The sequence below is a fragment of the Anas acuta genome, chromosome 17, assembly GCF_963932015.1.
Source record: "Anas acuta chromosome 17, bAnaAcu1.1, whole genome shotgun sequence".
NCBI classification, from domain to species: Eukaryota; Metazoa; Chordata; class Aves; order Anseriformes; family Anatidae; genus Anas; species Anas acuta.
Window position 1 is genome coordinate 955,555 of NC_088995.1, and position 23,933 is coordinate 979,487.

Genomic DNA, 23,933 nt, shown 5'->3' on the forward strand with positions numbered 1-23,933 from the left:
GTGCGGCCGCTCCTTCCGGGCGGCGTCTCTATGGTGGGGGGGCGGTACCGGAAGAGGACGGCGCGGCTTCCGGCTTCCGGTTACCGGCGGCTGAGGCGGCAGCGGCGGGGGCGGCACCGGGAGCGGGCGGGGGGCGGCGGGGCCGGGCCTTGGGGGGGGGTCGCGGCGCCATGTCCATGTCGCACCTGTACGGCGCGGAGGATGGGGTGGAGCTGGAGCGCTTCGAGGTGTCGGAGTGGGACCTGCACAACGAGTTCAACCCGCACCGCGCGCGGCACCGGCCCAGCAAGGAGGAGGCCACGTACGGCGTGTGGGCAGAGCGCGACTCGGACGAGGAGAGGCCCAGCTTCGGCGGGAAGCGGTACGGGGGGGATGGGGGGCGATGGGGGGGGGGTCCCGGCCATGGGGGCCGGCCCCGGGCACCCCCCGGGCCCGGTGCCGTTCGCTGAGCGCCTCCCGCGCGGTCCCGGTGCAGCTCCAGGGATTACTCGGCCCCCGTGAACTTCATCAGCGCCGGGCTGAAGAAGGCGGCGGCGGAGGATGGGTCTGAGGAGGACTCCGAGGAGGACGAGAGGCCGGCCAAGCAGGAGGAGGTGCCCAAGGAGTTCGTGTCGAAGAAGCTCAAGACGGTGCGTGGCCCGCGGTGCTCGCAGCTCTGCGTGGTGTGGCTGGGGAGCTGAAGGGCTCGTGGAACAACGAGGGGGCACCAAGGAAAGAGAAATAACTAAAACCAGGGAGCCACACGGTTGGGTCTTCCTTTAAGGGAGAGGTTTTCTCTCTGCTCACAGTTATTCTGATGTAATGTTGTGTGCCCTTGGGAAGATCACTCCCTTGTGGGCTCTTTGTCTTCCTAAATAATTCTTTGGTTAGCTGAGGTTAAACTAAAAGAACACACATTTCCATATGATGCACATTTCCTTTCTTTGGACAACCACAATTCCAAATCTTTTTTAATCTCACTAAACAACATGACTAATCTGAGCGTCTCACAGATTAAAACAATAAAATTCTCATCTTCAACTCTCAAATTCAGTAAGGCTCAGGAAACAGCTCCAGCTAAAGCCAGTGACAGAGCCTGATAACTAGCAGCTCGTGTGGGTTCCTGCATGGCAGGCAGCTTCCGTGGGCACAGATGTGGCCCCCTGATGCAGTGAGCAGGGGAAGCAGCAGTGTGCTGTGCTGACAGCTAAATCGCTGCTGGGGAGTTCTGTCTCTCTAAGAGAAATTCAGCAGGGCTATTGCAGCTCCTCAAACATCTGTGTTCTGTTTGTGTGTTTTAATAGGGCGGTAATTTCAAGCCTAGTCAGAAAGGCTTCGTAGGGGGCACAAAACCTTTCATGGACTTTGGCAGCTGGGAGAGACACACCAAGGGCATTGGGCAGAAGCTCCTCCAGAAGATGGGCTACGTTCCGGGAAAAGGTCTCGGGAAGAATGCGCAAGGTACTGCCATTGTCTGGTTGTTTCTTGTAGAGTTGTGGTTTGGAGGAGGGATTGATCTCTATAAAGAACTCTCATCTTGAGGTGGCTTACAAATGAGCTCTTGTTTCTCTCGCAAGAGATTTGGGTCCACATTGCAAGGTTCAGTTGTACATAACTTATCAAAGCTAGTTTTGTGTTCTTGCTCTTCTGCAAGCAAGAGCAGGAAGAAAGAAGGGAGACAAAATGCTAAGGGTTGGCAGCTCACAGAACAGGGGGTGTTATTTTATGTGATAGAATAAAAAAGCAATAAAATGCAGATGTGAGTAACGCTGTGTGTGCGCACCTCTGCAAATCAGTGGTTTTGTAGTCGCTTAGAAATAAGTGAAGTGGAGAAGGATGCCACAGTAGTGGAGGGGGAGTGCGAGGCTGGGTGTTTGTGCTGATGGGGTAATTAAGGTGCTATAAGAAAAGTATTCTCCCTGTTAAGCTGTTCTTCCTCCTGATCTAACTCCTGTCTTGTTAGGTATCATCAATCCGATTGAGGCCAAGCAGAGAAAGGGCAAAGGAGCTGTGGGAGCATATGGCTCTGAACGAACCAGCCAGTCTTTGCAAGACTTCCCTGTTGTTGACTCAGAAGAAGAAGCCGAAGAGGTATTTGTGATTCCTGGTACACCTGCTTTCCCTCTTGTGCTGTTTGTACAAAATTCAGTTCTAGTATCAGCTTCTGTGTTAAAGAAAATTGTCTGAAGTCATTTTAGATAAGAAGTTAGAGATGTATCAAAGTGAAATTCATGTGGTATCTATTCCTGTCCTTGCAATGTTCTTTTTGTTGGTTCTGGCCCACTTTTTTCTGGTGGTCTTCCTAGAACCCCATCCTCAAACAGTCCCCTCCCAAATAAGTAGTTGGCTTAAGCTTAGAGGAAAAAAGGTAAGAAACATTCTGCTAGCATTGAGAGTAAGGTGGTTGGCTGAGCCAGCTGGCTGCTGTGCTTTACCTCTTCCCTTGTTATTCTGCTGCACAGCATTCTTCATTGATCTAGTGGTTATTATTTCCACAGAAAGTAGACAATTTTTGGGTGAGACAGAGCATCAACAATAACTTTTTCTTTTGTTTTTGTTTAGGAATTTCAAAAAGAGCTCAGTCAGTGGCGGAAGGATCCCAATGGAGGCAAGAAGAAGCCCAAATACAGCTATAAGACAGTAGAAGAACTGAAAGCTAAGGGCAGGATCAACAAACAGCTTTCAGCCCCTCAGAAGGAGCTGTCTCAGGTCAAGGTAAGGCTGATACCCAAGTGATGGTATCTCTGGAAGCCAGTTTGTCCATGAAATGTTATGAGGGGTTTTTTTAGCCATCAGTAACCTCAATAGAAGGCAGTTGTAAAAACTGACTGTATACAGCCTCATGCAAATCAAGGCCTCAGACTCATTATCAACTCCTTTAATAGACCACAACATCACCTGGGACGTTGGGGTTGTTTCCTTTTGGAAGTTGTCTCACATTTGTCATAGCTCACATAGCTTAATTAAGATACTCACCTAAAATTAACGTGTCTTTAAAAAAAAAAAGTATTAAATTACCGAAGACTTCTGTACAACAACAAACAAAATACTGCTTGCATCAACGCAGTTTGCAGATTAACTCAGCGAGGTGGTAAAATTGAGTTCAGAGGCAGAGTCCTCCATCCCTGACTGCAGAATGTTTTTTATTCATTGTAAATCTTCAGGCCAGCAGTGGGCCTTTTTAGAGGTAGCCTCCAGTTGCCTGTCAGAATACCAGATCTCGTTACTAGCCTGCAGGAGTAATGAAGGTAGCTGAAAGTCTCCAGTTTGGTAAGGAATTTCCTCCCGATTTAATATGAAATACGTTTTTTAAGACATACTTTTTCTTGTTTGTTGGAAGGTCATAGATATGACGGGCCGGGAGCAGAAGGTTTATTACAGCTACAGTCAGATCAGCCACAAGCACAACATCCCTGACGACAGCCCTCAGCAGCCACTGGGCAAAGACGCCAAGCCCCAGGGATTCGCCTTGCCTGAGCTGGAGCACAACCTGCAGCTCCTCATCGACATCACGGAGCAGGAGATCATCCAGAGCGACCGGCAGCTGCAGTACGAGAGGGACATGGTCGTCAACCTGACCCACGAGATTCAGAAGATGTCTGAAGTCCTCTCGCACGAGGAGACCGCGATCAGCAATCTCAGCAAGGTCCTGGACATGGTGGAAGAGTGCGAGAGGCGGATGCAGCCCAACTGTGAGAATCCCTTGACCCTGGATGAGTGTGCAAAGATTTTTGAGACGCTTCAAGACAAGTACTACGAAGAATACAGAATGTCTGATAGGGTGGACTTGGCGGTGGCAATAGTTTATCCTCTCATGAAAGATTACTTCAAGAACTGGGATCCCCTCAAGGTGCGTGTTAGTTTGATTTACCTGCAGTTTTTATTTGATGGCTTAAGCTTTTTTATTTTAACTTTCCCCTCCTTGCCCAGAATTCCTGTCCACTTTGGAGAGCAAATAAAATAAAAAAAAGAAAAAAAAGAGACAGAGCCCCTTGCTCTGCCCTGGCAGGAGAAAAGAAGGCTCCAGAGAATGCTCCCAGCATTCATGTCAGAGTGAGATAAATGTGCAGAAAGACGGATCCACCCTGCACACGTACACAGACACTTCCTAGGGCCCAAGGCCAGTGTTGTATAGAATGGCCAACAGCTTAGGGGCTTGTAGGATTAAAGTCAAGTCTTTTCATGGATGTTAGGAAGAAAAGGCAGATAAAAGCTAAATCTCTAGTCCTTATTTTTTGAAAAGCAGAGGGGTCTGTTTTTCAAGCAGTCAGGTATGCAGTGTTTGTTCCTAATGCCATTTAGGCTGTGCTCCATTAAGAGTCTGGATTCTCTGTGCACCCCTGAAAAAGTTCTGACAATCCTTCCTCCTCCTGGAGGTATGATAAATCCATAAAGGGGGGGTTTCCTCTTGTGGGACCTTAATAACTGCTGCAGGCTCCTAGCTTGTCGTCCGAGTCAGTGAGAAGCTGGCTGGCGGAGCACGCTGCCGGCCTGTTCTTTGTAGATATCAGCTGAAACGAGGGGAAAAGGATAAAGACCACTTACACCTTATCGCTTCCAGGACTGTACATATGGCACGGAGATCATAGCCAAGTGGAAGAGCCTTTTGGAAAACGACCAGCTGTTATCCCACGGTGGGCAGGACCTCTCAACAGATGCTTTTCACAGGTAAATAAGAAATTAATTGCACTTTGAGTACCTTCAAATGCTGCTTCCTCAGTGATGGAAGAGAGAGAAGCATGCTTTCCAGATGATTCTCTTGAGATGTCTGTTAAAATCCAGCTGTTTACTATATAAAAGGAAGTAGCTTTTAAATAAGTTATCCGTTTGGTTTATCTAGGCTTGGGGCTACAGCTTTGAACTTAACTTTGATTTTTTTTTTTCCAGACTGATGTGGGAAATCTGGATGCCATATGTCAGGAACATAGTGGCTCAGTGGCAGCCGAGGAACTGCGGGTCGATGGTGGATTTCTTGGACAGCTGGGTGCACGTTGTTCCCGTGTGGATCCTGGATAACATTCTGGATCAGCTCATCTTCCCCAAGCTACAGAAAGAGGTAAGGTGGGACAGCTGCGCTGGAATGCAGCCTTGCTCTGAGGCAGTGTTTCAATTTCAGCCAACTACAACCTCCAAAACACCGGCCTGTTGCCTCGTCAGTGTATTTAGGAACTGGGGGGTTACAGTATGGCTCTTCCTGTATCTGGCAAGACTTGCTGCCAACAGATGGACTTATAAATTCTCTTCTGTGTTTTGCCTTCAGGTTGAAAACTGGAATCCTTTGACAGACACAGTCCCAATCCATTCGTGGATCCACCCCTGGCTTCCCCTGATGCAGGCACGATTGGAGCCGCTGTACTCTCCCATCCGAAACAAGCTGGCGAACGCGCTGCAGAAATGGCATCCCAGCGACTCCTCAGCCAAGCTCATCCTGCAGCCCTGGAAGGACGTGTTCACACCTGGGTCCTGGGAGGCCTTCATGGTCAAAAACATTGTGCCTAAGCTAGGTGAGACAGGCCAAACAGTGCCAAATTCCTGAATCTGCTGGTTGCTGCCTTCCCCCTTAACCCCTGAAAAATCACATGGGCACGATTGTCAGTGTCACTTCAAAAATTATTAGTGAGTTTAGACAAAGTTTGCATCTTCTTTTGTGTTACCACTACCATGCTTTTTTTTTTTTTAAGGCAGACATTGTAGATATCATGGGGAAGTCCTGTGATTATTCTCAGTGTTCTGTCTTTATTTTTCTAAGTCATCTGATTCCTCAGCTGACAGTAATATCTGATGGCTGCCGGATAGCAATGGAGGGACATGTTATAGTGTGGTGCTCCTGTATTCTTAGGCCTGTGTTAATGCTTTCACCATGAGATTTCGCAATTCCTGTCAGCCATGCAACTTGACTAAAAAGCTCTGTGGTCAAAAAAAACAAACAAACAAACAAAAAAAAAAACAGTTGAATGTTTTAATAAGTTTCTCAGCTCTGGCAGCAAATTGTAATCGTGGGAAATGGAAGTGCACTGTTCCAGTGTCAGGGATCAGGCAAACAGTTTAAAGATCCCGAAAGTCTCATGGGGTAATGCGCAGTACCGTGGCTCCTCAAATCATGCATGCATCGTTGTGAAATAGCTCAGGGCACTTGTAAGTCGCCTTCTGCTGTAACTCTTCTTCCTGTTTCCTAGGGATGTGTTTGAACGAACTCATAATAAACCCGCACCAGCAGCACATGGATGCCTTCTACTGGGTGATTGACTGGGAGGGGATGATTTCTGTCTCCAGTCTTGTTGGGCTGCTGGAGAAACACTTCTTCCCCAAGTGGCTACAGGTGAGGAGCTTACCAAGGCTGAGTCAGGCATGGTTCAAAGTGAAGTGTTTTGGTGACTCTGATCTAGTAATTGCTGCCCTAGTGCCGAAATGATTCAACTGCTACATTGAGCTGTTTCCATCATAGCTCCGTACCCAGGAGACCAGACTTTTTCCTCAGACTGTCATTGTCTTTCTTTTACTGAAAGCTCAGTAATGAAGTAATGCGTTATATGGATGTTCTTTCATAATTGTGTCCAATCGAGTCTGACTGGTCCTGTTGTTTTGCAGGTGCTGTGCTCTTGGCTCAGCAACAGCCCCAATTATGAAGAGATCACGAAGTGGTACTTGGGCTGGAAGTCCATGTTCTCAGACCAAGTGTTGGCACATCCGTCGATCAAAGACAAATTTAATGAAGCTCTCGATATCATGAACCGGGCTGTCTCTTCCAGCGTTGGTAGGTGGCTTCCTGTGGTGGCAGCACAGCAGCACTTGGTTCTTGTCAGGCTGTGTTTAGGAATAGCCCTGCTAATCAGCACTGCAGCTGCTCCAGTGAGCATTAAGAACCAGAAGGATTTTTACTTCACTCTGCCCATAGTAATTATCTGTGCTTCAGTGAAGCACAAACTGTTTTTTATCTCTGGTGCCTGTGCCATTAGGGTACTGATTCTCTTTTCAGCATCGCCTGGATACATGGTATTTTATGTCAGGAGAGAGCAGCAGAGACCATTTCAAATTGTTGGCTTCTGAAGCTATAATTTAGTGTGGGTTTATTTTTTCCTTCTCCTTAGCATTAGAGCAGTGCCCTCCCTTCCACATGACCCTCTCTCTGATACAAAAGAATTGTTAGGAATTTGCTGGAAATTAAACTGGGTAAAAAGGGAAAGAAATGCCCAAGGGAGCAGTGCCTGAAATTTGTCCTGTCCTCAGACTGCTGACTGTTTACCTGTGCTCCTCCCAGCCACTTGCTTTATAGTGTGATGGAGAATTTGCATCAGAAACACGGATAATTCCTTAAGCTCTATTTTAAGTGTTCATTTCTGTGGTAAAACAGGCAGGCATTGCACTCAGAGGAATTCATCTATTGAGAAATTTCTGGCATGGTACTCGTGCAGCTACACAGGGAACTGGGGCTCACAGTGAAGTCCTGTGGTGCAACGCTGCTGCTTGCAGCGTGGTGCCTGCCGTCCTTAGCCACGTTTTGCAGTAGGCACTGTTTGTAACTCAGAGGGGGCAGGTGGGGACCACAGGCTGGGTTTGGGCCTTGAGGAGTACATTTTGTTGTTGCTGTTTGTTTTCCCTTGTTCAGTAGGAGTGCAGCATCCTTGTGCATGCTCAGATTCAGTTGGGGATTATCAAACCCTGTCTCTTTTGTTGCAGTTCTCTGATTCATCTTTCTAGTCTGTTGTATTAACACTAACACTAAAATTTAAGCAACAAAAGCTGTAAGGGATGATTCAGAACATTATGGCTCAACTTAAATAATATTTACTGTGTCCTGGACCGACTTTGCCCAGGGACCTTGTTCTCACGTTTTGTCTGCCCACCAGGTGGCTACATGCAGCCGGGTGCTCGGGAGAACATCGCGTACCTCACGCACACGGAGCGGAGGAAAGACTTCCAGTACGAGGCCATGCAGGAGCGGCGAGAGGCCGAGAACATGGCCCAGCGAGGCATCGGCATGGCTGCCAGCTCCGTGCCCATGAACTTCAAGGACCTGATTCAGACAAAGGCAGAGGAGCACAACATCGTGTTCATGCCGGTGATCGGCAAGCGGCACGAGGGGAAGCAGCTGTACACGTTTGGGCGGATTGTGATTTACATCGACAGGGGCGTTGTGTTTGTGCAGGGAGAGAAGACCTGGGTGCCAACCTCCCTCCAGAGTCTCATCGATATGGCGAAGTGAGGCTCCTGCTTTGAACTGTGAAGATGATCTTAATGATATTTTTAGGGTAACTGTTGTAAAATAAAGAAGTTACAGGTTTGTAAATAACGAAGCTTCGGCTGTACACCAGGATTGGTTTCTTAGCTGCTCCGACAGTGTCAAGAGGTGAGATTACTCATGGAAGGTGGTGCTGAGGAGGAGCCAGCAGTTCCAATGTTGTGTAATTGCCACTTGTGACACCACTTCAGTAATGGTTTGAAACCATTAGACCAGTGGGGATTAGAAGGGACCCGTGGTGGTCATTCTCTGCTCAAAGCAGGGCCATCAACAACAGCAGGTCACCCTGAAAGGCTCCCCTGATGGTTTCACAGCTCTCAGCTGCTGCGCTGCCCTGGCAGTGATAATTACAGTCCTGATGCTGTCCCTCACACCGGGCCCTTCTCTGCCAGCTGCAGCCAGGAGCTGGGCTGTCCCTCCAGGGGTGCCATGGGCTTGTTCAGCCCTGCCCCAGCCCTCAGCCCCTCATCATCTTCCAGTGCCCATCTCAAAGCAGAGCTGGAAGGGAGATTGCTGTTCTAGTATGTTCAGATGTGCTGTAGGAGCTCAGTAATTCTGGGCACTTCTTTCCCCAGAGGGAAATGCCGTGGATCTTCAAAGGGGAATGTCTGGAGAGCTGGTTGTAGCAGCTCTCTGCTACAACCAGCAAGTCCCCTGCCTGAAAAGAGCTTTTATAAGCCTGTGTTAGAACCAGCTGCTGCCACTTCCAGCTGCACATCCCTCAAATTAGTTGCCTTTCTGTGTACGTCAAAACGTGCATGGTGCAGGCGAAGGCTTTGAATCCCTTGTGACAGGGGAGATCAGAAGCGCAATCACCGTGCTCTGCGCCTGGTTTAAAAGGCAGTTCTCTGCAGTTACCTAAGTTTGCTCTAGTTGAGCATGAGTCAAAGCACAGCTTATTAAAAAACATTTTTATTAAAAAAAACACTTTTACAAATGTCCCACTGGGCTCAGCATCCAGGCACTGTGCTGCTGCAGGTAGGGGTGACGCTGTCTGTGCTTGGGCTTCTCTCGGCCGTGCTGGTGTCACCCTGGGAAGGACAGGGCCCCAGGGCACAGTCAGGACTGCACTGCCACGGGACTGTGCCCGTTACCTTCGTCCTCCTTCCTGATGATCTCCAAGTCCTCGCACTCCTGGTACGTCGGCTCCTCTAGGAACTCCCAAACCTCTGCGGAGAGCTGCTCCAGCTTGTGCAGGGGAAACCAGTGGATGGAGGTGTCGTTGAAGGTGTCCGTGTACCGAGGGTGTGCTGGGAGCGCCACCTCCTCTGTCCCTTTTAAGATCTGTGCACATTGGAAAAAATGCTATGTACTGTGTAAAAATTGTTCTGTGAGGATGGGAACAGTGCTAGCTGTACCCGTTACCCCTGTTCACAGTGTCTTCTGCAGACAACAAAAAAAAAAGAGGATTCATTTTTATGCTGTAGCTGACAAGACAGAAGGTTTTAAAACCAACCCCCTTCTTTACAGTTGCAATTAATTCCCTTTCTCATTAAAAGGTGCTTGTCAGCACAAACCAGTCACTTTAAAAAAAAAACACACAGTGCTTCCTACCTTTGCTATGTAGGAGTAATCTCTCTCCAGTATTCTTGACAGCACTCTGCAAAACAAAGCCGTGAGGGTGGCAGCAGGGCCGTGCCCTTCGGGGGGCTGAAGCTTCTCTGCAGCTGCGGGGGGCAGCAGGGGTAGGGGACAGGGATGGCCGAGGGCTGCTGTTGTGGCAGCAGCTCAACCTGAGCCAGGCCTTGGGCACCACGCAGACATCCCTGAGAGAAGCGTTGGAAAAAGGCAAACACGGAAGGGAGCAGGGCTGGGTGCGCACCTCTCCTGCATCCCCTTGAAGCTGTTGCCGATGATGACCATGTTGGACAGCGCGGCCGGGGCCCAGTTCCTCCAGAGCAGGTTGTTGTACAGCGCCTTCCCGCAGTGCACCATGTAGAACAGCGTGGGCGAATCCCACACCCGGTGCTTGCCCTCCTGCGGGGAGCAGGGCGCTGGGGCCGGGCTGGGGCTGCACCAGGGGCCGGGACCCGGCTGGGTCGGGGCTGCCCTCACCTCGTTCTCCGGCAGCAGCCGCAGCCCCAGCTCGCCCAGCGCCGCCACCTCCAGCTCCGAGAAGGCCGGGTCGAACACCAGGCAGCGGTCAGGGGGCACCTGCGGGGACACGGGTGGGGACAGGGCTGAGTGTGGGGTACGAACATATGTGTGGGACACATGGGGACAGGGCCCTGGGTGGGTTGGGGACATGCATAGGGATTGGGCTGGGGACACGGGTGGGGACAGGGCCCAGGGTGGGCTGGGGACACGCAGGGGGTTGGGGACATGCATGGGGATGGGGCTGAGTGTGGGGCTGGGGACAGGTCCGAATGTGGGGCAAGGACACATGGGGACAGGGCCCTGTGTGAAGACACAGGTGGAGGGGACACAGGTGGGGACAGGGCCCTGGGTGGGTTGGGGACATGCAGGAGGTCAGGGACGTGCATAGGGATTGGGATGGGGACACGGGTGGGGACAGGGCTGAGGGTGGGGCAGGAATATGTGTGGGGGGCACATGGGGACAGGGCTCTGTGTGGTGTGAGGACACGTGGGGGGGACACAGGTGGGGACAGGGTGCTGGGTGGGCTGGGGACACGGAGGGGGTTGGGGACATGCATGGGGATGGGGCTGAGCATGGGGCAGGGACACATGGGGACAGGGCCCTGTGTGAAGACACAGGTGGAGGGGACACGGGTGGGGACAGGGCCCTGGGTGGGCGGGGGTCAGGGACATGCAGGGGGACGGGGCTGGGGACACGGGTGGGGGCAGGATCACGCATGCTGGTGGGACCGGGCCCTGTGTAGGGCTGAGACACGCGTGGGGCCGGGGTCACGGGTGGGGTGGGGGCCGTGCCGTACCTCCATGCTCTGCAGCAGCAGCAGCAGGAAGGCCAGCTGGTGCCGGGCGTTGGGGCAGGTCCCGAAGCGGCCCAGCCCGTAGCAGACGCAGCGCCACGGCCGCCCCGCAACGCACCCCGGGGCCCGGACGGCTCCTGGGGGGGGGGGGCACGGGGGGGGGCGTCAGGCACCGGGACGGGGGGACACCGGGACACCCATACACCGGCACAGCAGTCCCCCTGGTGCCCCCCCAGCCCCCCCGGTGCCCCCCGCCCCGCCCTTACCGGCGCTGTCCTCCCAGAAGCCGGAGCCGAGCAGCTCGTCCCTGCGGGGGGGTTACCGGGGGTGAGCGTGGCCCGGGGGGGGGGGGCTGCCCGGTGTTTTTTTTTTGGGGGGGGGGGGTCCCGCACTCACCGCGCCTCCCGCAGCCTCCTCAGCACCGCGCCCCCCCCCTCGGCCTCCCCCCGTTCCCGTTCCCTCCTCCGCCGCCGCCGCCGCCCCCCCGGCGCTTCCCAGGCGCCCTCCGCCATCGGCCCCGCGCGGCCGCCGTCGGCGCCGCCGTCACGAGGGGGCGGGCACGGGACCGGCAGCGCCCCCCCCCCGCACCCCCCCCACGGCCCCATGGCCCGGCCCGGCCCGGCCCCGTGGTGAGCGGGGAGGGGGGGGGCGACGGGGATGGAGCCTGGGGGGGGGGTGGTGGTGGAGGGGGGGACACGGGGAGTCCCGGGGGGGTCTCGGGGGGGTCCCGGCGCCGCCTGACGCCCCCGGTGTGGCCGTGCCCGCAGGTGCAGCTGCTTCTTCCTCTACGACGGCTCCAAGGTGCGGGGCGAGGGGGACCCCACGAGCGCCGGGATCTGCTGCTTCCACCCCCGGCAGGTAGCGGGGGCAGGGGGGGGGCTGGAGAGGGGCTTGGGGGGCACTGGGGGGGGGGCTGGGGGGCACTGGGAGTTCTTGGGGACCCTAGGGGAGTCTGGGGGGGTGTCTGGGGAGCCCTGGGGGGCACTAGGGGGAGTTTGGGGGGGGTCTGGGGGGCACTGGGAGACACTGGGGGGGGCACCAGGGGAACTAGGGAGGCTTAGAGGGGCCTGGGAGGCCCTGGGGATACTGGGGGGGGGTTGGGGGAGGCTTGGGGGGCCCAGTGGGGGGTATTGGGGGGCACTAGGGGGTTTGGGGGGAGCTTGGGAGGGCTGGGGAGTCTTGGGGGGCACTATGGGGTGCTGGGGGGCACTGGGGGGCTGCGGGCACCGCGGTGACCCAGGCCTGGCGCTGCCTGGAAACACAGCTCAATCCCATTCCCCCCCCCCAATTTCCTTGTCCCACTGCACCCATTCAACTCAGTTGTATTTATAATCAATTATCTCTGAGCGTGGTGTTGTCGCCGTCCCCCCGAGCCCCACTAAAGGCCTAAAGCTGCTCTCGCCCCCCCCAGACGCCCCCCGAGCAGCAGGAGCTGCTGTGCGGGCAGCTGGCGGGCGCCGTGCGCTGCGTGGCCGACATCTCGGGGGCTGCCCCCGGCCTCATCCGCCTGAGGAAGCTCAAGTTTGCTGTCAGAGCCGACGGGGACCACCTGTGGGTGAGTGCGGGGGGCTGGGGGCACCCGCTAAACCCGGTGAGAAGCCCCGGCTGCCCCGGCAGACTCAGGGATTTTCTTCCAGGGGAGACCTGGGGGGAGCTGGTGGGAGCCTGCAGGGCTCGGCTCCTCACTGCCAGCTTTGGGTTGCTGCAGTGGGGGCATGTGCGGGGTGATCCCTTCACCTGGTTTGTAAGAGCCCCCCCTGCCTCTGTGCGTCTGCACCCAGTGCATCAGCTGGGACGCGCCTGGCCATGGCTGGAACAAGCCAGAAGGCTCTGGCACTTCTGTTTCTTCCTTGGCAGCTCCAAAACAAAATTAAACATCTTGATTGCTGTAAATTGCAGGTGAATGTGAATGTTTTAAAGTTGTTAATTCCAGGAAAATGTTGGTAACAATTTAGAGCACTGAGCTAGGTCATCTAACATACAATGAGAAAGGAGAGCATCTAAAACTGGCTTGTATTTACTTATCCTGGCTGTGCCAGGGCTCTTCTTTGGGTATTTTTGAATTTTCTTTTAATCAGACCTGTGAATCTGGGGAATGTCTGCCTGCCATGGAACTCCCTGTACGCCCTTGATACTTAAAAGCAGTACGAGTTGCTCTCACCTGCTGTCCCTTGGTCATCACGCTCACCATCTGTGGCTTTCCGCATTGAAGGTGCTGGGCTGCGCTGTTGAGCTCTCTGACATCAGCTGCAGACGGTTTCTGGAGCAGCTGATCAGCCTCTTCACCTTCTACAATGGGCCCGTGCACCGCGCTTACAGGGTAAGCAGAGAGCAGCAGCCGTGCTGGGTCTGGCTGGGAGCGCGGTGGGGATCGGGCAGTGACAGCCACGCGGATTTTGGGTGTCCGCAGGAGTTTTCTCAGGAGGAGCTGGACAGGCAGTGGGACAGGTACATTGAACACATCCAGAAAAACACCAACGACCTCCACAAGATTTTTAATTCTCTCTGGAACCTGGACAAGAACAAGGTAAAAATCTGTCCTTTGCAGTGCGTAGCTCTGTAAATGCCTCGGTTTTTGTTTTTATTTGCCATTTTGAGCGTTTCTTGGCGTTCTCTGACACGACCTCTGTTTCTCTCTGTCTAGGTGGACCCCCTGCTTTTACTGAAAGCAGCTCTCATCTTGCAGACTTGCCAGCGGTCTCCCCATGTCCTGGCAGGCTGTATTCTCTACAAAGGCTTGTAAGTGACCAGGCCTGGCCCTTAAACCTGCCCGTGCTCAGAGCTCCGATCCTGGGGAGCATCCAGGGAGCAGAGCAGGGACAGCAGCTGTACACGGGGCTGCTTTCTGGTACTGGCAGGAACATTAATGCTTCAGGCAAGGGCAGCCCTGTCTGCTGCTGTATTTCAGAGAGGATAAATGGTCACTTGTGTCTGTAAGTGGGAGAAACTGAAGCATGAAGGAATTCAAGGTTTCAGTGTAAGGAGTAGTCTGCTGTCGGTATTCAGTGAAACGCAGGGGCCAAACGAGTTGGACTGCTCAGGTGGAAGTCCCCAGGAGAAGGCAAGAAGTGTGTACGTCATTCTTGCACTCCTTGCTGTCTTGCAGGGCACACGAGTGCCCGTCCCTGTGTATTTCTGTCTGCCTTGTAGCCAGGACCGCTCTCTGTACTGATAGAAAGTACAGAGGAGAATGAGACAGAATTTCCTGTGGGAAATCTGTCATCTTTCAGCTGCAGATAAATCACAGGTAGCTGAGGATGCTGCAGGTGTGGCTCTGAACGACATCAAGGAAAGCCTCGAATCCCTTGGGGGATTTGGAGAATCCCTTGGCAGCAGCATTCCTTCCCTTTGACACGGGCTGTGCCTGCAGCACATCTTACAAGCGCTGGAATTATGCCACAATGTGCGCTGCTCTCCAGGCCTGACAGAGGCTGGCCAGACGTTTTTAAGGCAATGATGTCACTTTTGCAAGCAGGACGCTGGGCGTGAGTCACTGCAGCATCCTTAAACCTGGCAGTGTTGCCCTGGAAGCAGACATCTGGCTGCAGAACCGGGTCCTGCCCATCACCCCAGTGTGTCTCACTGCGCTGCTCTTCCCTCTGGTAGAGGTTTTTTCCACCAAACATCACCAGAGTTCTCTGAACCTTGCTGCAGCACTGCAGAGGGCTTTGTGCTGGGGTGAAACTTCCCTTTCTTTAGAGTCTTTTGGAGAGTCTGAAGAAGGTGGATCTCAGCAAGGTGTACGTGGAGAGATCACACACCTTCCGAAACCCTGTACGAGGGGCTACATTGCAATACCTGGAGCGTTCGTCCTCCTGAATCTTCTCCACTGCTCACAGCTCTTCGGGGGGTGGCAGGAAACATTGCTAATATTAGGTCCTGACTTGGTAAAACCAGATTAGTTGGTCCAGAGGAAATACCAGCAGGGTTTGTAGTGGAACCAACCCAACAAAGAGAATTCGAGTCCTGACGCTCACCCAGCTTGTGTTCCTTTTGTGGGGGGGCATGGAGCAGCCCATGTCTGAGGCTGGTCCTTCAACCCACGCAGGGTGCCTAGCACAACCCGGAGGGGTGGGTGCGGTGGAGAAGACCCCCCAGGGATGCCCTGTCTGGGAAACGGGGCCCTGCAGCCCAGCCAGGTGTGTGCAGAGAGCAGCCTCGTGTGAGCACCGCGCTGCCGTGGCTCAGCCGGGATGAGAACCCCCAGCTGACTGTCAGGTGATGCTGTGCTCATGGGTGGTGACTTGGTTTTGCACTTTCAGGATTGTGAGCACCCAGCTGCCGCCTCCTCTCACAGCCAAAGTTCTCCTCCAGGGCGATGAGCCAGGCCAGGTATGCTGCTGAGCGTGTTTGCTGCGTGCGGGTGGGCGCTCGGGGGGTGCCCTCTGGGAGCTCTCGTCCCACAGGTCTTGTCTGTGGTTCCCAAGAAGGACAAATATTGATGCTGATGACAGGAGCTTTTATTACTTAAGATTGAGGAAGGTTTCAAGACTTCTACCCTAGGAATTTGCTTTTGTTTCAATCTGAATTTGTGAATTCTCAACTATATGATGTTTTGATGAGCGTGTTACCTAAATTTGGATATTCAGTGCTCGATGTCTAAAATGAGTATCCGAAAGTGATGAATGGGTCACTTTTCATTGTCATTAAAACTTACCAGAAGTAATCATTTCTGGTGTTCAAGATCTTCTCTGAAAATGTATCAAGATCCAGTATGAGGAATGCCTCTACTTTCTCTCTGGTGGAGAGGAGCAAGTTTTTGTCCCCCGAGTGGGCAGTAATGGCAGGCTGTGGTGTATTTCTCCCTGCTTTCAGGTGGGTTTGGGTTCTTGGGAAGTCCCCTTGGCCTTGGGGGCTACCTAGGGAATAAATCATTGCCCAGCGTGATAACTGCATCTGCAGAAGGGGATGGTCTGGGGCCTGCTGTAGTCACAGGGAGGACACCCGCTGTCCTCTGAGGGGGCTGGAGGGGATGAGCTGGTGGCACTGACAGCGAGTGCTGAGTCGTGCCATGAGCTGATGGCTGGCTTCTCTTGCAGGATGAGCGTGGAGGCGAGGAGCAGCGAGCACACGGTGAGCACCAGCTGCAGGGCAGCAGTGTGGGGGCAGCCCCCGGGCTGTGTCTGCAGTCAGGATGAGATTTCCTGGGACTGTGTCAGAGCTGAATGCAGGAGCATCCCCGAGGGCAGCGCTGCTGCTTGTCAGCGTGTGCCAGTGGGTGTTGTGTAATCAGAGCTAGTTCCTTCAGCTGAGCACAGGAGTTTGCTCTTTTGGGTTTAGTCATGAGTTCTGCAGATTCCCAACATGAATTCCAGTTCCCCATGTGTCTGCTTGGCCACTGATGGAGCCCTGAAAACAGATGGCTGCTGCTTTCAGTCATCGCTTTTGAGCATCAGTTAATAAATATTCTGCCAGGACAGTCGGAGGGGGGGAAAAAAAAAAAGGGGGAGAACTTTAACTCTGTCAGGCACTGAGTGTATGAGGAGGGTGGGGAGACGCTGCATAGTCAGCCCTGGAGAGCTTCTGATGCCCCTGCACACAGGGTGGTAGCACGCCGCCGCCTCTTGTGGGGGCCTTTGTGCTGAGTCTGGCTTCTGCTCCGTGTGCTGGGACGTGTGCGTTCAACTCTCAAACCTCCGTTGCTCTTGCAGGTTCTCCGCTGCCGCAGGGCGTCCGTATCATCCCCGTGTTCCTAACAGAAGATGAGGTCTCAGTGCTCCGAGACTTCCCGGTGGAGTGGATGACAAGGTGGGAAGTCACCTAAAAAAGCAGCTGGGAGTTAGCGTGGTGCTGTGTCCTCACCAGCCACTGCTGTTTCCTCTAATGTTAATTCAAACTCCGGCACCTTTCTGTTGAAGGGGCCTGAGGTCTTTTAGGCTGGACAGAGTCTGTGGTGTCCATATCTTTGTTGTGAAGCAGCCTGAAGCACGGCTGTTTCCCAGGAGCAGCTGTGATGCTCCCTCAGTTCCCGGTGTTGTTTTAAGCCTTTGTGCTCTGTGAGTGAGGTGGTGCCCAGCAGTCCACAATGTGTGTGGCCCCTGCTTTTCAGCTGTTAGAACTTACCCCATCCTTTGCCGAGGCAGATGTTCTTTGTAGCAGGACGTGAGCTATTAAATACTTAATAATTCTCTCTAAACAGATCCTGCTCAGCAGTTCAATCAACTTGTTGCCTCTTGCTAGGTCGCCCATGTCCCCAGCAAGCCTCAGAGGAGAGAAGAATGCTCCTGGCTGCCAGGCAACTCCAGAACCAACAGGAATTGAAGGAAAGCAAGACCTGAACGACACCTCTGTGCAGGAGCCCCCCGAGCAAGCCTCAAGCACACCCCCAGCAGCAGGGGCTGTGCAGTCAGGCAGCCTCGCAGACACGGGGGCTCTGCAGAGCTTCCCCAGGATGGAAGCCAGGGCAAAGAATTCCCCAGCTGCAGAACTGAGCTGCCCGGATGACAGGAGCTCAGAGCTCGGTGGAAAAGTGTCCTTCTCATCCGACAGACCCGTGAGAGAGCTGCCGAGCCCCTCCAGGCTGCGTGCTGCTGGGCACGCTCAGGCTGCAGGTCCGTACCTGGAAGGCTTCTCCTTCCCAAACCCCTACGCGCAGGAGAGGCAGAGCGCAGGGGGATCTCTTGAGGACTCGGATGTCCAACAGTGCAGTTCCCAGAGCTGTCCTGCAGGCAGCACCAGCCCAGCCGTTTGCTCTCCTGCCCAGGAGCTGAGCAGAAGGAAGTCGGGTGAAGACAAGGAAGGGACTCAGAGCCCTGACAGCGTCTCTGGAGAAAGTGGTGCCACTGGTGGTAACTGGGGGGCGGATTGTCCAGCCACTGGTGTACAGCCAGAGCTCAGCAGCAGGGGGGAGCTGCCAGCTGCAGGCACTCAGGAGAGCCAGCCCGGTGACCCAGCAGAGAGCACAGCCCGTCCCCAACCTGGGGACAGCTCCCGGCCTCGGGAGGGCACTCGAGGAGCCCAGGGTGGCGCGGGGACCGGCGGGCACAGCAGAACGGTTCAGATGAGCTTGTACGTCCACTGCATCAAGGGGCTGGTGCTCGCCCTGCTGGCTGAAGATCACCTCCGAGCTGACCAGAGCTCCATTGAAAACGTGGTGAGTAGCAGACCCCGTCAGCACCTGCAGGGCTTCGGCTGCGGCCGCTCCCGTGGTGGTGGCGGGGCAGGAACGGGGCTTGGAGGTGCAGAGCGAGCAGGGAGGCTGTTCCCAACCCTGTCCTCACCTGCTCTGTGGCACAGAAGGCAAAGCTTTGCGGCGTGGCGGGAGCCAGCACCCCCAGACAGCGCCGAGAGGTGTGAGCGAACGTGAGGAGCCAGCCTGGGAGGTGGGAGCTGTCACGGGTCGCTCCCATAGCTGCTGCCGTCTGTCAGCACCAGCTCCTGAGCACAGCGTGGTGGTGCGAGACAGCCCTGCTGGCTGCCAGGGGCTGAGCTGGCTTTGGGATTTGCTGGGCAGCCCCATGGGTTCTGTGGGGCTGTCTGCAGGGCAGGGTGTGCTCGGTGGGGAGCCCTGCTGGGGCCGCAGCTCCCCGTGGCGCCTCTCCGGATGGGCACCCAGGTCCCCGGCCTGCCTCCCCCTGGCCCTGCTGTCCCCGGGGGAGCTGTGGCAGGACTGGGGGGTGCCCTCTGAGCGCTGTCTGTGGGCGCTGTGCCGGGGTGATCCGAGGTGCCTGCTGCTGCTGGGCGTGCTGCTGTGTGCAGCCTGCCCCGCCAGGCGCTGCGCCGCTGGTAACGAGGGTGCGGGGGGAGGACGAGGCTGCTCCGGCACCTCCCTGTGAAGGATGAGGCTGCGGAGCTGCTGCCTGGCCTCGGCCTCAGCTGGGGAGCTGAGTCAAAGCTGCAGAGGCCCGTTTGATGTGCCAGTTGCCATAGGAACAACCTCATTTCTTCAGCTGTCAGACTGCAAGGTGGGGGAGAGCTCCGGCTGATGCCGGCTGCCAGCAGCGCAGCCTCAAGGGCGCAAAGCTCAAGGTTTGCTTCTGAGCTCTGGGGCTCGGCGGCTGTGTCCGTGACCCCCCTGTGCCCCGGGGGATGCACAGCCCGCAGGGTTGGCTTGCCGGGGAAGGGGCAGATGCAAAATCAGCCAAGGCCAGGACGCCTTAGCCTTCTGCACCAGAAATGCCAAATCATTGTCCCCTTCCTGTTCCTGCTCATCTTGGCATGCTTCTGCTTCGGATCTCCTCTTGGCAAACCGTTACCTCTGCCCAGCTGTATTTTTCTCCTGGTTTTCCTGGCTGCAGCCTTCCTCCTGGAGCAGGTGCTGTTATTTCCTGGAGCTGTGCTGCCTGTCCCAGAGGAGGGGCACCTTGCTCCAGGACACAGAGCTGGGAGCGTGGAGGCTGCGCTGCTGGCGTCGCGCTGGGCTCAAGGCACGGCCGCAGCTTTCTGTCCTTTTGTTTATCTGTGGGTTACAAATGACCCTTGGCTCTCAGCGATGTCAAAGCTTGCTTGTAATTAATTTATCAAACGCTTTGAGGCCCCTAAATGACACCAAAGAAGGGTAAAATATGCTCCTTGCGCGGCAGCACGGATCACCCCGGGCAGAGCAGCTCCTGGTGCAGACCTGCGGCAGAGCAGGCGGGCTCCGGGTCCCACTGCATGTCCCTGGGTGGGAGCTGTCCCCTCCCCTCCTCACCGGAGAGAAAACAAATCAGTGCTGGGGCCAAGGGCAGGCCCTGCCCTGGTGCTGCCTGCAGGCTTGATCCGCTCAGCAGAGGAGGAGGGAGCAGGGGGGATTAGGGAGTTGGGGATTAGGGATCGTGGGGCCGGCGGAGGCTGCAGGCTCGGTGCCGATCCCATCCATCCTCCAGGCTGCACCGGGCCCGTGCTGAGCTGGGGGAGCTGTGGTTGCAGGCGGTGCAGTGGATCCTGTTGGGGTTGGGGTGTCCCATTCTGGTCCCTGTCTCCCTGCTTTCCTCTGCCCAAGTTACCGTGGTTCCTGATCCCTGCCCTGCTGGCAGCGGTCACCATGCTCCCCCCGCTCTCCCCGGGATGCTCTGACCTGTGCCTCCTCCTGCCCTGTGCAGTACCACAGCAGCCTGGCTTCTCTGAACGGCCTCGAAGTTCACCTGAGGGAGACTCTGCCCAAGGACTCCGTGTCCTCAGCCAAGGCGACCTACAGCTTCACGCACTACGACTGCATCCAGAACGTGCTCACGGGTAAGCCCTCGCCTGCCGCACTGTCCCAGCAGGGTCTGTGGTTACCTTCCTCACAGCTCAGAGGCGTTGCTTGCTAAGCCGTGTGCAGTTAACCCTTAAGAAATGGCCCTGTTGTACAGCCCAGCCGAGGAAACTCCATCGTTAGTGAGTTTATAGCCTGCTGAAGGCCTCCCTTGTGGCCCCTGTGCTCCGTGTACACGTGGCAGAGGCACGCCGGGCTTTGGCTGAGCACAAATCAGCCGCTGCCTGTTGAGATCATGCTGAGACCGAGGCTGTCGTGCAGTCTGTTCTGCCATACCCAGGCACTGGGGGGAAATCCCCAGCCTTTTCCTGCTCAGTTCTCCCCAGCGCAGGCTCCTAACGCCCCCGTTGCTCTGTTTGGCAGCCAACCTGCCCCCTGCGCCTGGCCCCCTGGACCGGCACTTCCTGAGGGCTGCAGCTCTGATCCACTCGGACTTCAGCCAGCTTCCGACTGCCTCCGAAATGATCATTAGGTAAGGGGGGGTCATTAGGTAAGGGGGGGTCGTCACTCCCTCCTGCGGGCAGGGGGCTGCTGTGCGGCACACACAGCGGGTGGAAGGGGGGAACTCCTTTTGTACAGCTCGCTGAGGTGTGGCACGTGCTGTAACCGTGCTGGTGGCTCTCGCTGCGGTCAGTGCTGTCACCTCGCTGCCTGACATCCACGCTTCAGAGGCAGGCTGCTCAATATTCTGCCTGGGGGTTGATCTGGGGGTTGATCAGCTGAAATGGCACCGGCACGAGTGAGCTGGAGGCGCAGCCGAGCTGTGCCCCAGGTCTGAATTCGGATACAATACTAGAACATCGCCGGTTCCCGGCACCATAAGGTTCTAAGACACCGTTTTAAATATAGCTCTTCCTAATAATTGGTGTCTCGGCCGGGAGCCAAAAGCACCCAGAATTGGCAACCTAGATTTTGTTGTCTTGCACGGCTTGTTGGGTTGGAAACACGCTGTAATGTGCGTGGCAAACTCGATTGCAGTGCGCCAGGCAGGATGGCCTTATCGCAGGCAGCAGCACAGCCCCGGCACGAGCTGCCCCCGTGCTCCAGCGCTCCCAGTCCTGCAGCTGGTCTCGGGCAGGGTGCTCCTGCTGTGTGTGTGCAGGGTTTCTGCTTGCTTGGCCGTGCTTGTTTGTCCAAAACGTGATGAAATAAAGATGCTTCTGGGAATTACTGCCTCATTTCTGCGATGCTGCCTGCCAAGGGAACGTGAATCATAGGCTTTAATGCTGGAGAGCTCCGTGGTTCGCGTTAGCTTGACTGGCTCCTTAAATCCTGTGCCGGGGAAGCTGGCGCATTCTGTGTTGCCCCAAAAAAAGCAACTCAGTGTGTGAATCAGACTGAGTAACAAGATGACTAAAACTGCTTGCTTTTATGGAGAGTTGTCACAGAAGGGTGTCAGCAAACATATCAGCTGCTGCTTTCCGCTCTCACGGAGGAATACAGAGCCCTTCGCTTTGCCTCCTCGCATCTCTCCCAGGTCAATACTGACGCTGGTTTTTAATGAATGGTTTGAGCTTCCTGCTGACCGTGCCTGACCCGTGTGCTGGGCTCATCACACAACTAACCTCATGGGTCCTGCTGCAGGGGTGCTGTGCTGGGACCGCTGTACGGGCAGCAGCAGGGGGATAGGTCCCTGCAGGAGGACAGGGCATTGGATACGAGGAGTGTTTAACGTCAGCTTGTGTCCTGGGCTGCTGTGCCAGGGAGGTTCTCTGCAGATGGGCAGGTGCACGGGTGTTGATGCTGTTGAAGAGGTTCCAGACCATGAGGGATGAGACCTTTTTCCTTCAGGACGCCCAGACCCTTTAGCAGGAAGGAGGGTCTGGCTCCCTGTGGCCTTTTGGCAATACATCACAGGGGTTTGGTGCCCGTTTCAGCATCGTGTTCCTTCGCTGAAATAGACCTCAGTCCCTCTCAGCAGCTGGGAGCCCAGTGCTCTGAGCTGCCCAGCACTGGGAGTTGAAGGGGATCTTGCACAACCCTGACTGCTGCTGTCTCCCCTGTCCTCCAGGAACGCCTCCACGGCCGTGTACGCCTGCAGGAACCCCGTCCAGGAAACCTACTTCCAGCAGCTGGGTGCTCCGCTCCGCAACTCGGGCGTTCCCAACCCTCACGACAGCGCGTTCAGCTTGCCGGGCAAGGCCAAGCAGAAGCTGCTGAAGCACGGAGTGAATCTGCTTTGAGCTCCGAGGCAGCGTGTCCCAGCCCGTGAGCAAAGACGGTTCGTCTCCAAGAAGCAAAATCTCAAAGCCATGTTTTCTGTGGGAGGCATGGGGCTCTGTGATACCTGTGGGGGCTCCAGCCTGCCTTGCCCTGAGGAGAGGCACCTTGGTGCCCTATTCCTGCAGCACCTTTTGCTCTAGTGCAGGATATCATTGACATTAGCACTTACCAAAGACTGAAGGTAGCAAATAGCTGTTGGGGTGTTTGGTTTACATTGACTGTAATCATGGTGCTCTGCTGCCGCGGGCAGAGGCTCCTGGGGTGCCTTGACCTAAAGAAAAACCTCTTTGTGCTCTAAGCTACGCAGGACACTGGGTGGTTGGGCAGTGCTGGCTTTCAGAGATGACAGCCAGCCACTGCCCCTGCCTGCAGTTCTGTTACTGTCCTTGCCCTGGTCAGCCTCGGGCTCTATTTATACCTCTTAATATACAGCAACAATCCCCTGCTGCACCTTTGTGCCTTACCTTGCTTAACAGAGCCCGCGTGCTCTCCTGCTAACTGGAATAGAACAAGCTCTGCAAACCCCCAGCCCTCCGCCAGCAGCTGTCAGCTTTTCATTCTGTAGCTGGATCTGGGAGATCCTCGCCCCTCCTCGTGTGCCTGCTCGGTGGCTGTGAGGTGTGGTGCTGCCTTCCAAGCCGCCCACCAGCACAGAAAGGTGCTGTGACCTGAGAGCTCGACCCCCTGCTGCCTGCTCCTGCTGCAGCGCCCTGCTTCACCCCTTGCTCTCGCTGCTCGGTGTCTGCGCTCTGTTGGCACAGGTGAGTGGGGGCCCCTTAAGCTAACGGGACCAAATTGGGGCTGCAGCCCCTGGGACAGGCGGTGATGGGTCTGAGGGCTGCGTGCCTGCCTCCTGGCCGTGCTGTGTTTCAGACCGCTGCTGTTCCACGCACACATCACTGTGAAAATAAAAATTTGCAAGACAAGACCTGGGTGTCAGCACCCAGAGTCCCACATACTGCCTGGTTTTGTTGTGGTTTGTGTGGGGGGCTGGGGCTGGGTGACCCCATGTGCTGCCTGCCAGCTCCTCAGATGCTCCAGGTCCAGCAGCTCCCACCCATGCTCTGCTTGGTGCAGCTATGAGTTTTTTTTCCCCAAAATGCTGTTTTGTTTCTTTCTGGGAGGCTCCTGCAGGCTCTGGTGGCCTGTGGCTGAGCCTGGAGAGCGCTGAATCAGCGCGGCAGTTCCCGGTGCCTTGGGGCAGGCGTTGTGCTGGGGGCACAGGCTGGGGGCAGCTGCCTGGCTCTGTGGGGTCAGCACGGCCCCAAGGGGCGCGATAAATGCGGGGAGGTGATAAGAGGATGCCCCCGGGGTGCTGGCAGCAGGGGCGGTGGCGATGCCCTGGGTGGGAGGCTGCGGGGCCGGGCGTGCGACACGGTGCCCTTATGGCATCGCTCATCGCGGGCCCCTCACCTCCTCCCAC

At 55.5% G+C, this 23,933-nt stretch overlaps 3 protein-coding genes across 4 annotated transcripts; 2 read left to right on the forward strand and 1 right to left on the reverse strand.

Moving 5' to 3' along the window:
• The first annotated feature begins 52 nt into the window (after positions 1-52).
• Positions 53-8,273, forward strand: TFIP11 (tuftelin interacting protein 11). Its single transcript, XM_068654374.1, has 12 exons — positions 53-361; positions 476-629; positions 1,284-1,440; positions 1,943-2,070; positions 2,542-2,694; positions 3,320-3,829; positions 4,541-4,647; positions 4,867-5,035; positions 5,240-5,483; positions 6,156-6,298; positions 6,568-6,733; positions 7,827-8,273. Exons 1-12 carry the CDS (start codon positions 171-173, stop codon positions 8,180-8,182), a joined length of 2,478 nt encoding a protein of 825 aa, XP_068510475.1. The 5' UTR covers positions 53-170; the 3' UTR covers positions 8,183-8,273.
• Positions 8,274-9,114: 841 nt separating this feature from the next.
• Positions 9,115-11,639, reverse strand: SRRD (SRR1 domain containing). Its single transcript, XM_068654385.1, has 7 exons — positions 11,506-11,639; positions 11,376-11,416; positions 11,113-11,246; positions 10,274-10,372; positions 10,041-10,195; positions 9,773-9,818; positions 9,115-9,502 (listed from the first exon to the last, which is right to left on the reverse strand). Exons 1-7 carry the CDS (start codon positions 11,619-11,621, stop codon positions 9,278-9,280), a joined length of 816 nt encoding a protein of 271 aa, XP_068510486.1. The 5' UTR covers positions 11,622-11,639; the 3' UTR covers positions 9,115-9,277.
• Positions 11,623-23,468, forward strand: HPS4 (HPS4 biogenesis of lysosomal organelles complex 3 subunit 2). Of its 2 annotated transcripts, XM_068654376.1 has the most exons (14): positions 11,623-11,738; positions 11,877-11,967; positions 12,521-12,664; positions 13,322-13,429; positions 13,520-13,636; positions 13,754-13,848; positions 15,372-15,441; positions 16,149-16,182; positions 16,761-16,857; positions 17,290-17,894; positions 17,940-18,202; positions 20,133-20,265; positions 20,651-20,759; positions 22,299-23,468. In XM_068654376.1, the coding sequence occupies exons 1-14, from the start codon at positions 11,713-11,715 to the stop codon at positions 22,468-22,470; spliced, it is 2,064 nt and encodes a 687-aa protein (XP_068510477.1). In that variant the 5' UTR covers positions 11,623-11,712; the 3' UTR covers positions 22,471-23,468. The 2 variants fall into 2 exon arrangements, with proteins under 2 accessions (XP_068510477.1, XP_068510476.1); XM_068654375.1 differs by having other exon boundaries at positions 11,624-11,738; positions 17,290-18,202.
• The last annotated feature ends 465 nt before the right edge of the window (positions 23,469-23,933 follow it).

Excerpts from the sequence above, each read along its gene's own strand:
- TFIP11 (XM_068654374.1), top strand. The coding sequence starts at position 171 with ATGTCCATGTCGCACCTGTACGGCGCGGAGGATGGGGTGGAGCTGGAG. Across the intron at positions 1,441-1,942 it reads TCTCGGGAAGAATGCGCAAG|GTATCATCAATCCGATTGAG; the intron begins GTACTGCCATTG and ends CTGTCTTGTTAG. Across the intron at positions 2,071-2,541 it reads CAGAAGAAGAAGCCGAAGAG|GAATTTCAAAAAGAGCTCAG; the intron begins GTATTTGTGATT and ends GTTTTTGTTTAG.
- SRRD (XM_068654385.1), bottom strand. The coding sequence starts at position 11,621 with ATGGCGGAGGGCGCCTGGGAAGCGCCGGGGGGGCGGCGGCGGCGGCGG. Across the intron at positions 11,417-11,505 it reads AGGAGGCTGCGGGAGGCGCG|GGACGAGCTGCTCGGCTCCG; the intron begins GTGAGTGCGGGA and ends ACCCCCCCGCAG. Across the intron at positions 11,247-11,375 it reads CTTCTGGGAGGACAGCGCCG|GAGCCGTCCGGGCCCCGGGG; the intron begins GTAAGGGCGGGG and ends CCCCCCCCCCAG.
- HPS4 (XM_068654375.1), top strand. The coding sequence starts at position 11,713 with ATGGCCCGGCCCGGCCCGGCCCCGTG. Across the intron at positions 11,739-11,876 it reads CGGCCCGGCCCGGCCCCGTG|GTGCAGCTGCTTCTTCCTCT; the intron begins GTGAGCGGGGAG and ends CCGTGCCCGCAG. Across the intron at positions 16,858-17,289 it reads CCGGTGGAGTGGATGACAAG|GTCGCCCATGTCCCCAGCAA; the intron begins GTGGGAAGTCAC and ends GCCTCTTGCTAG.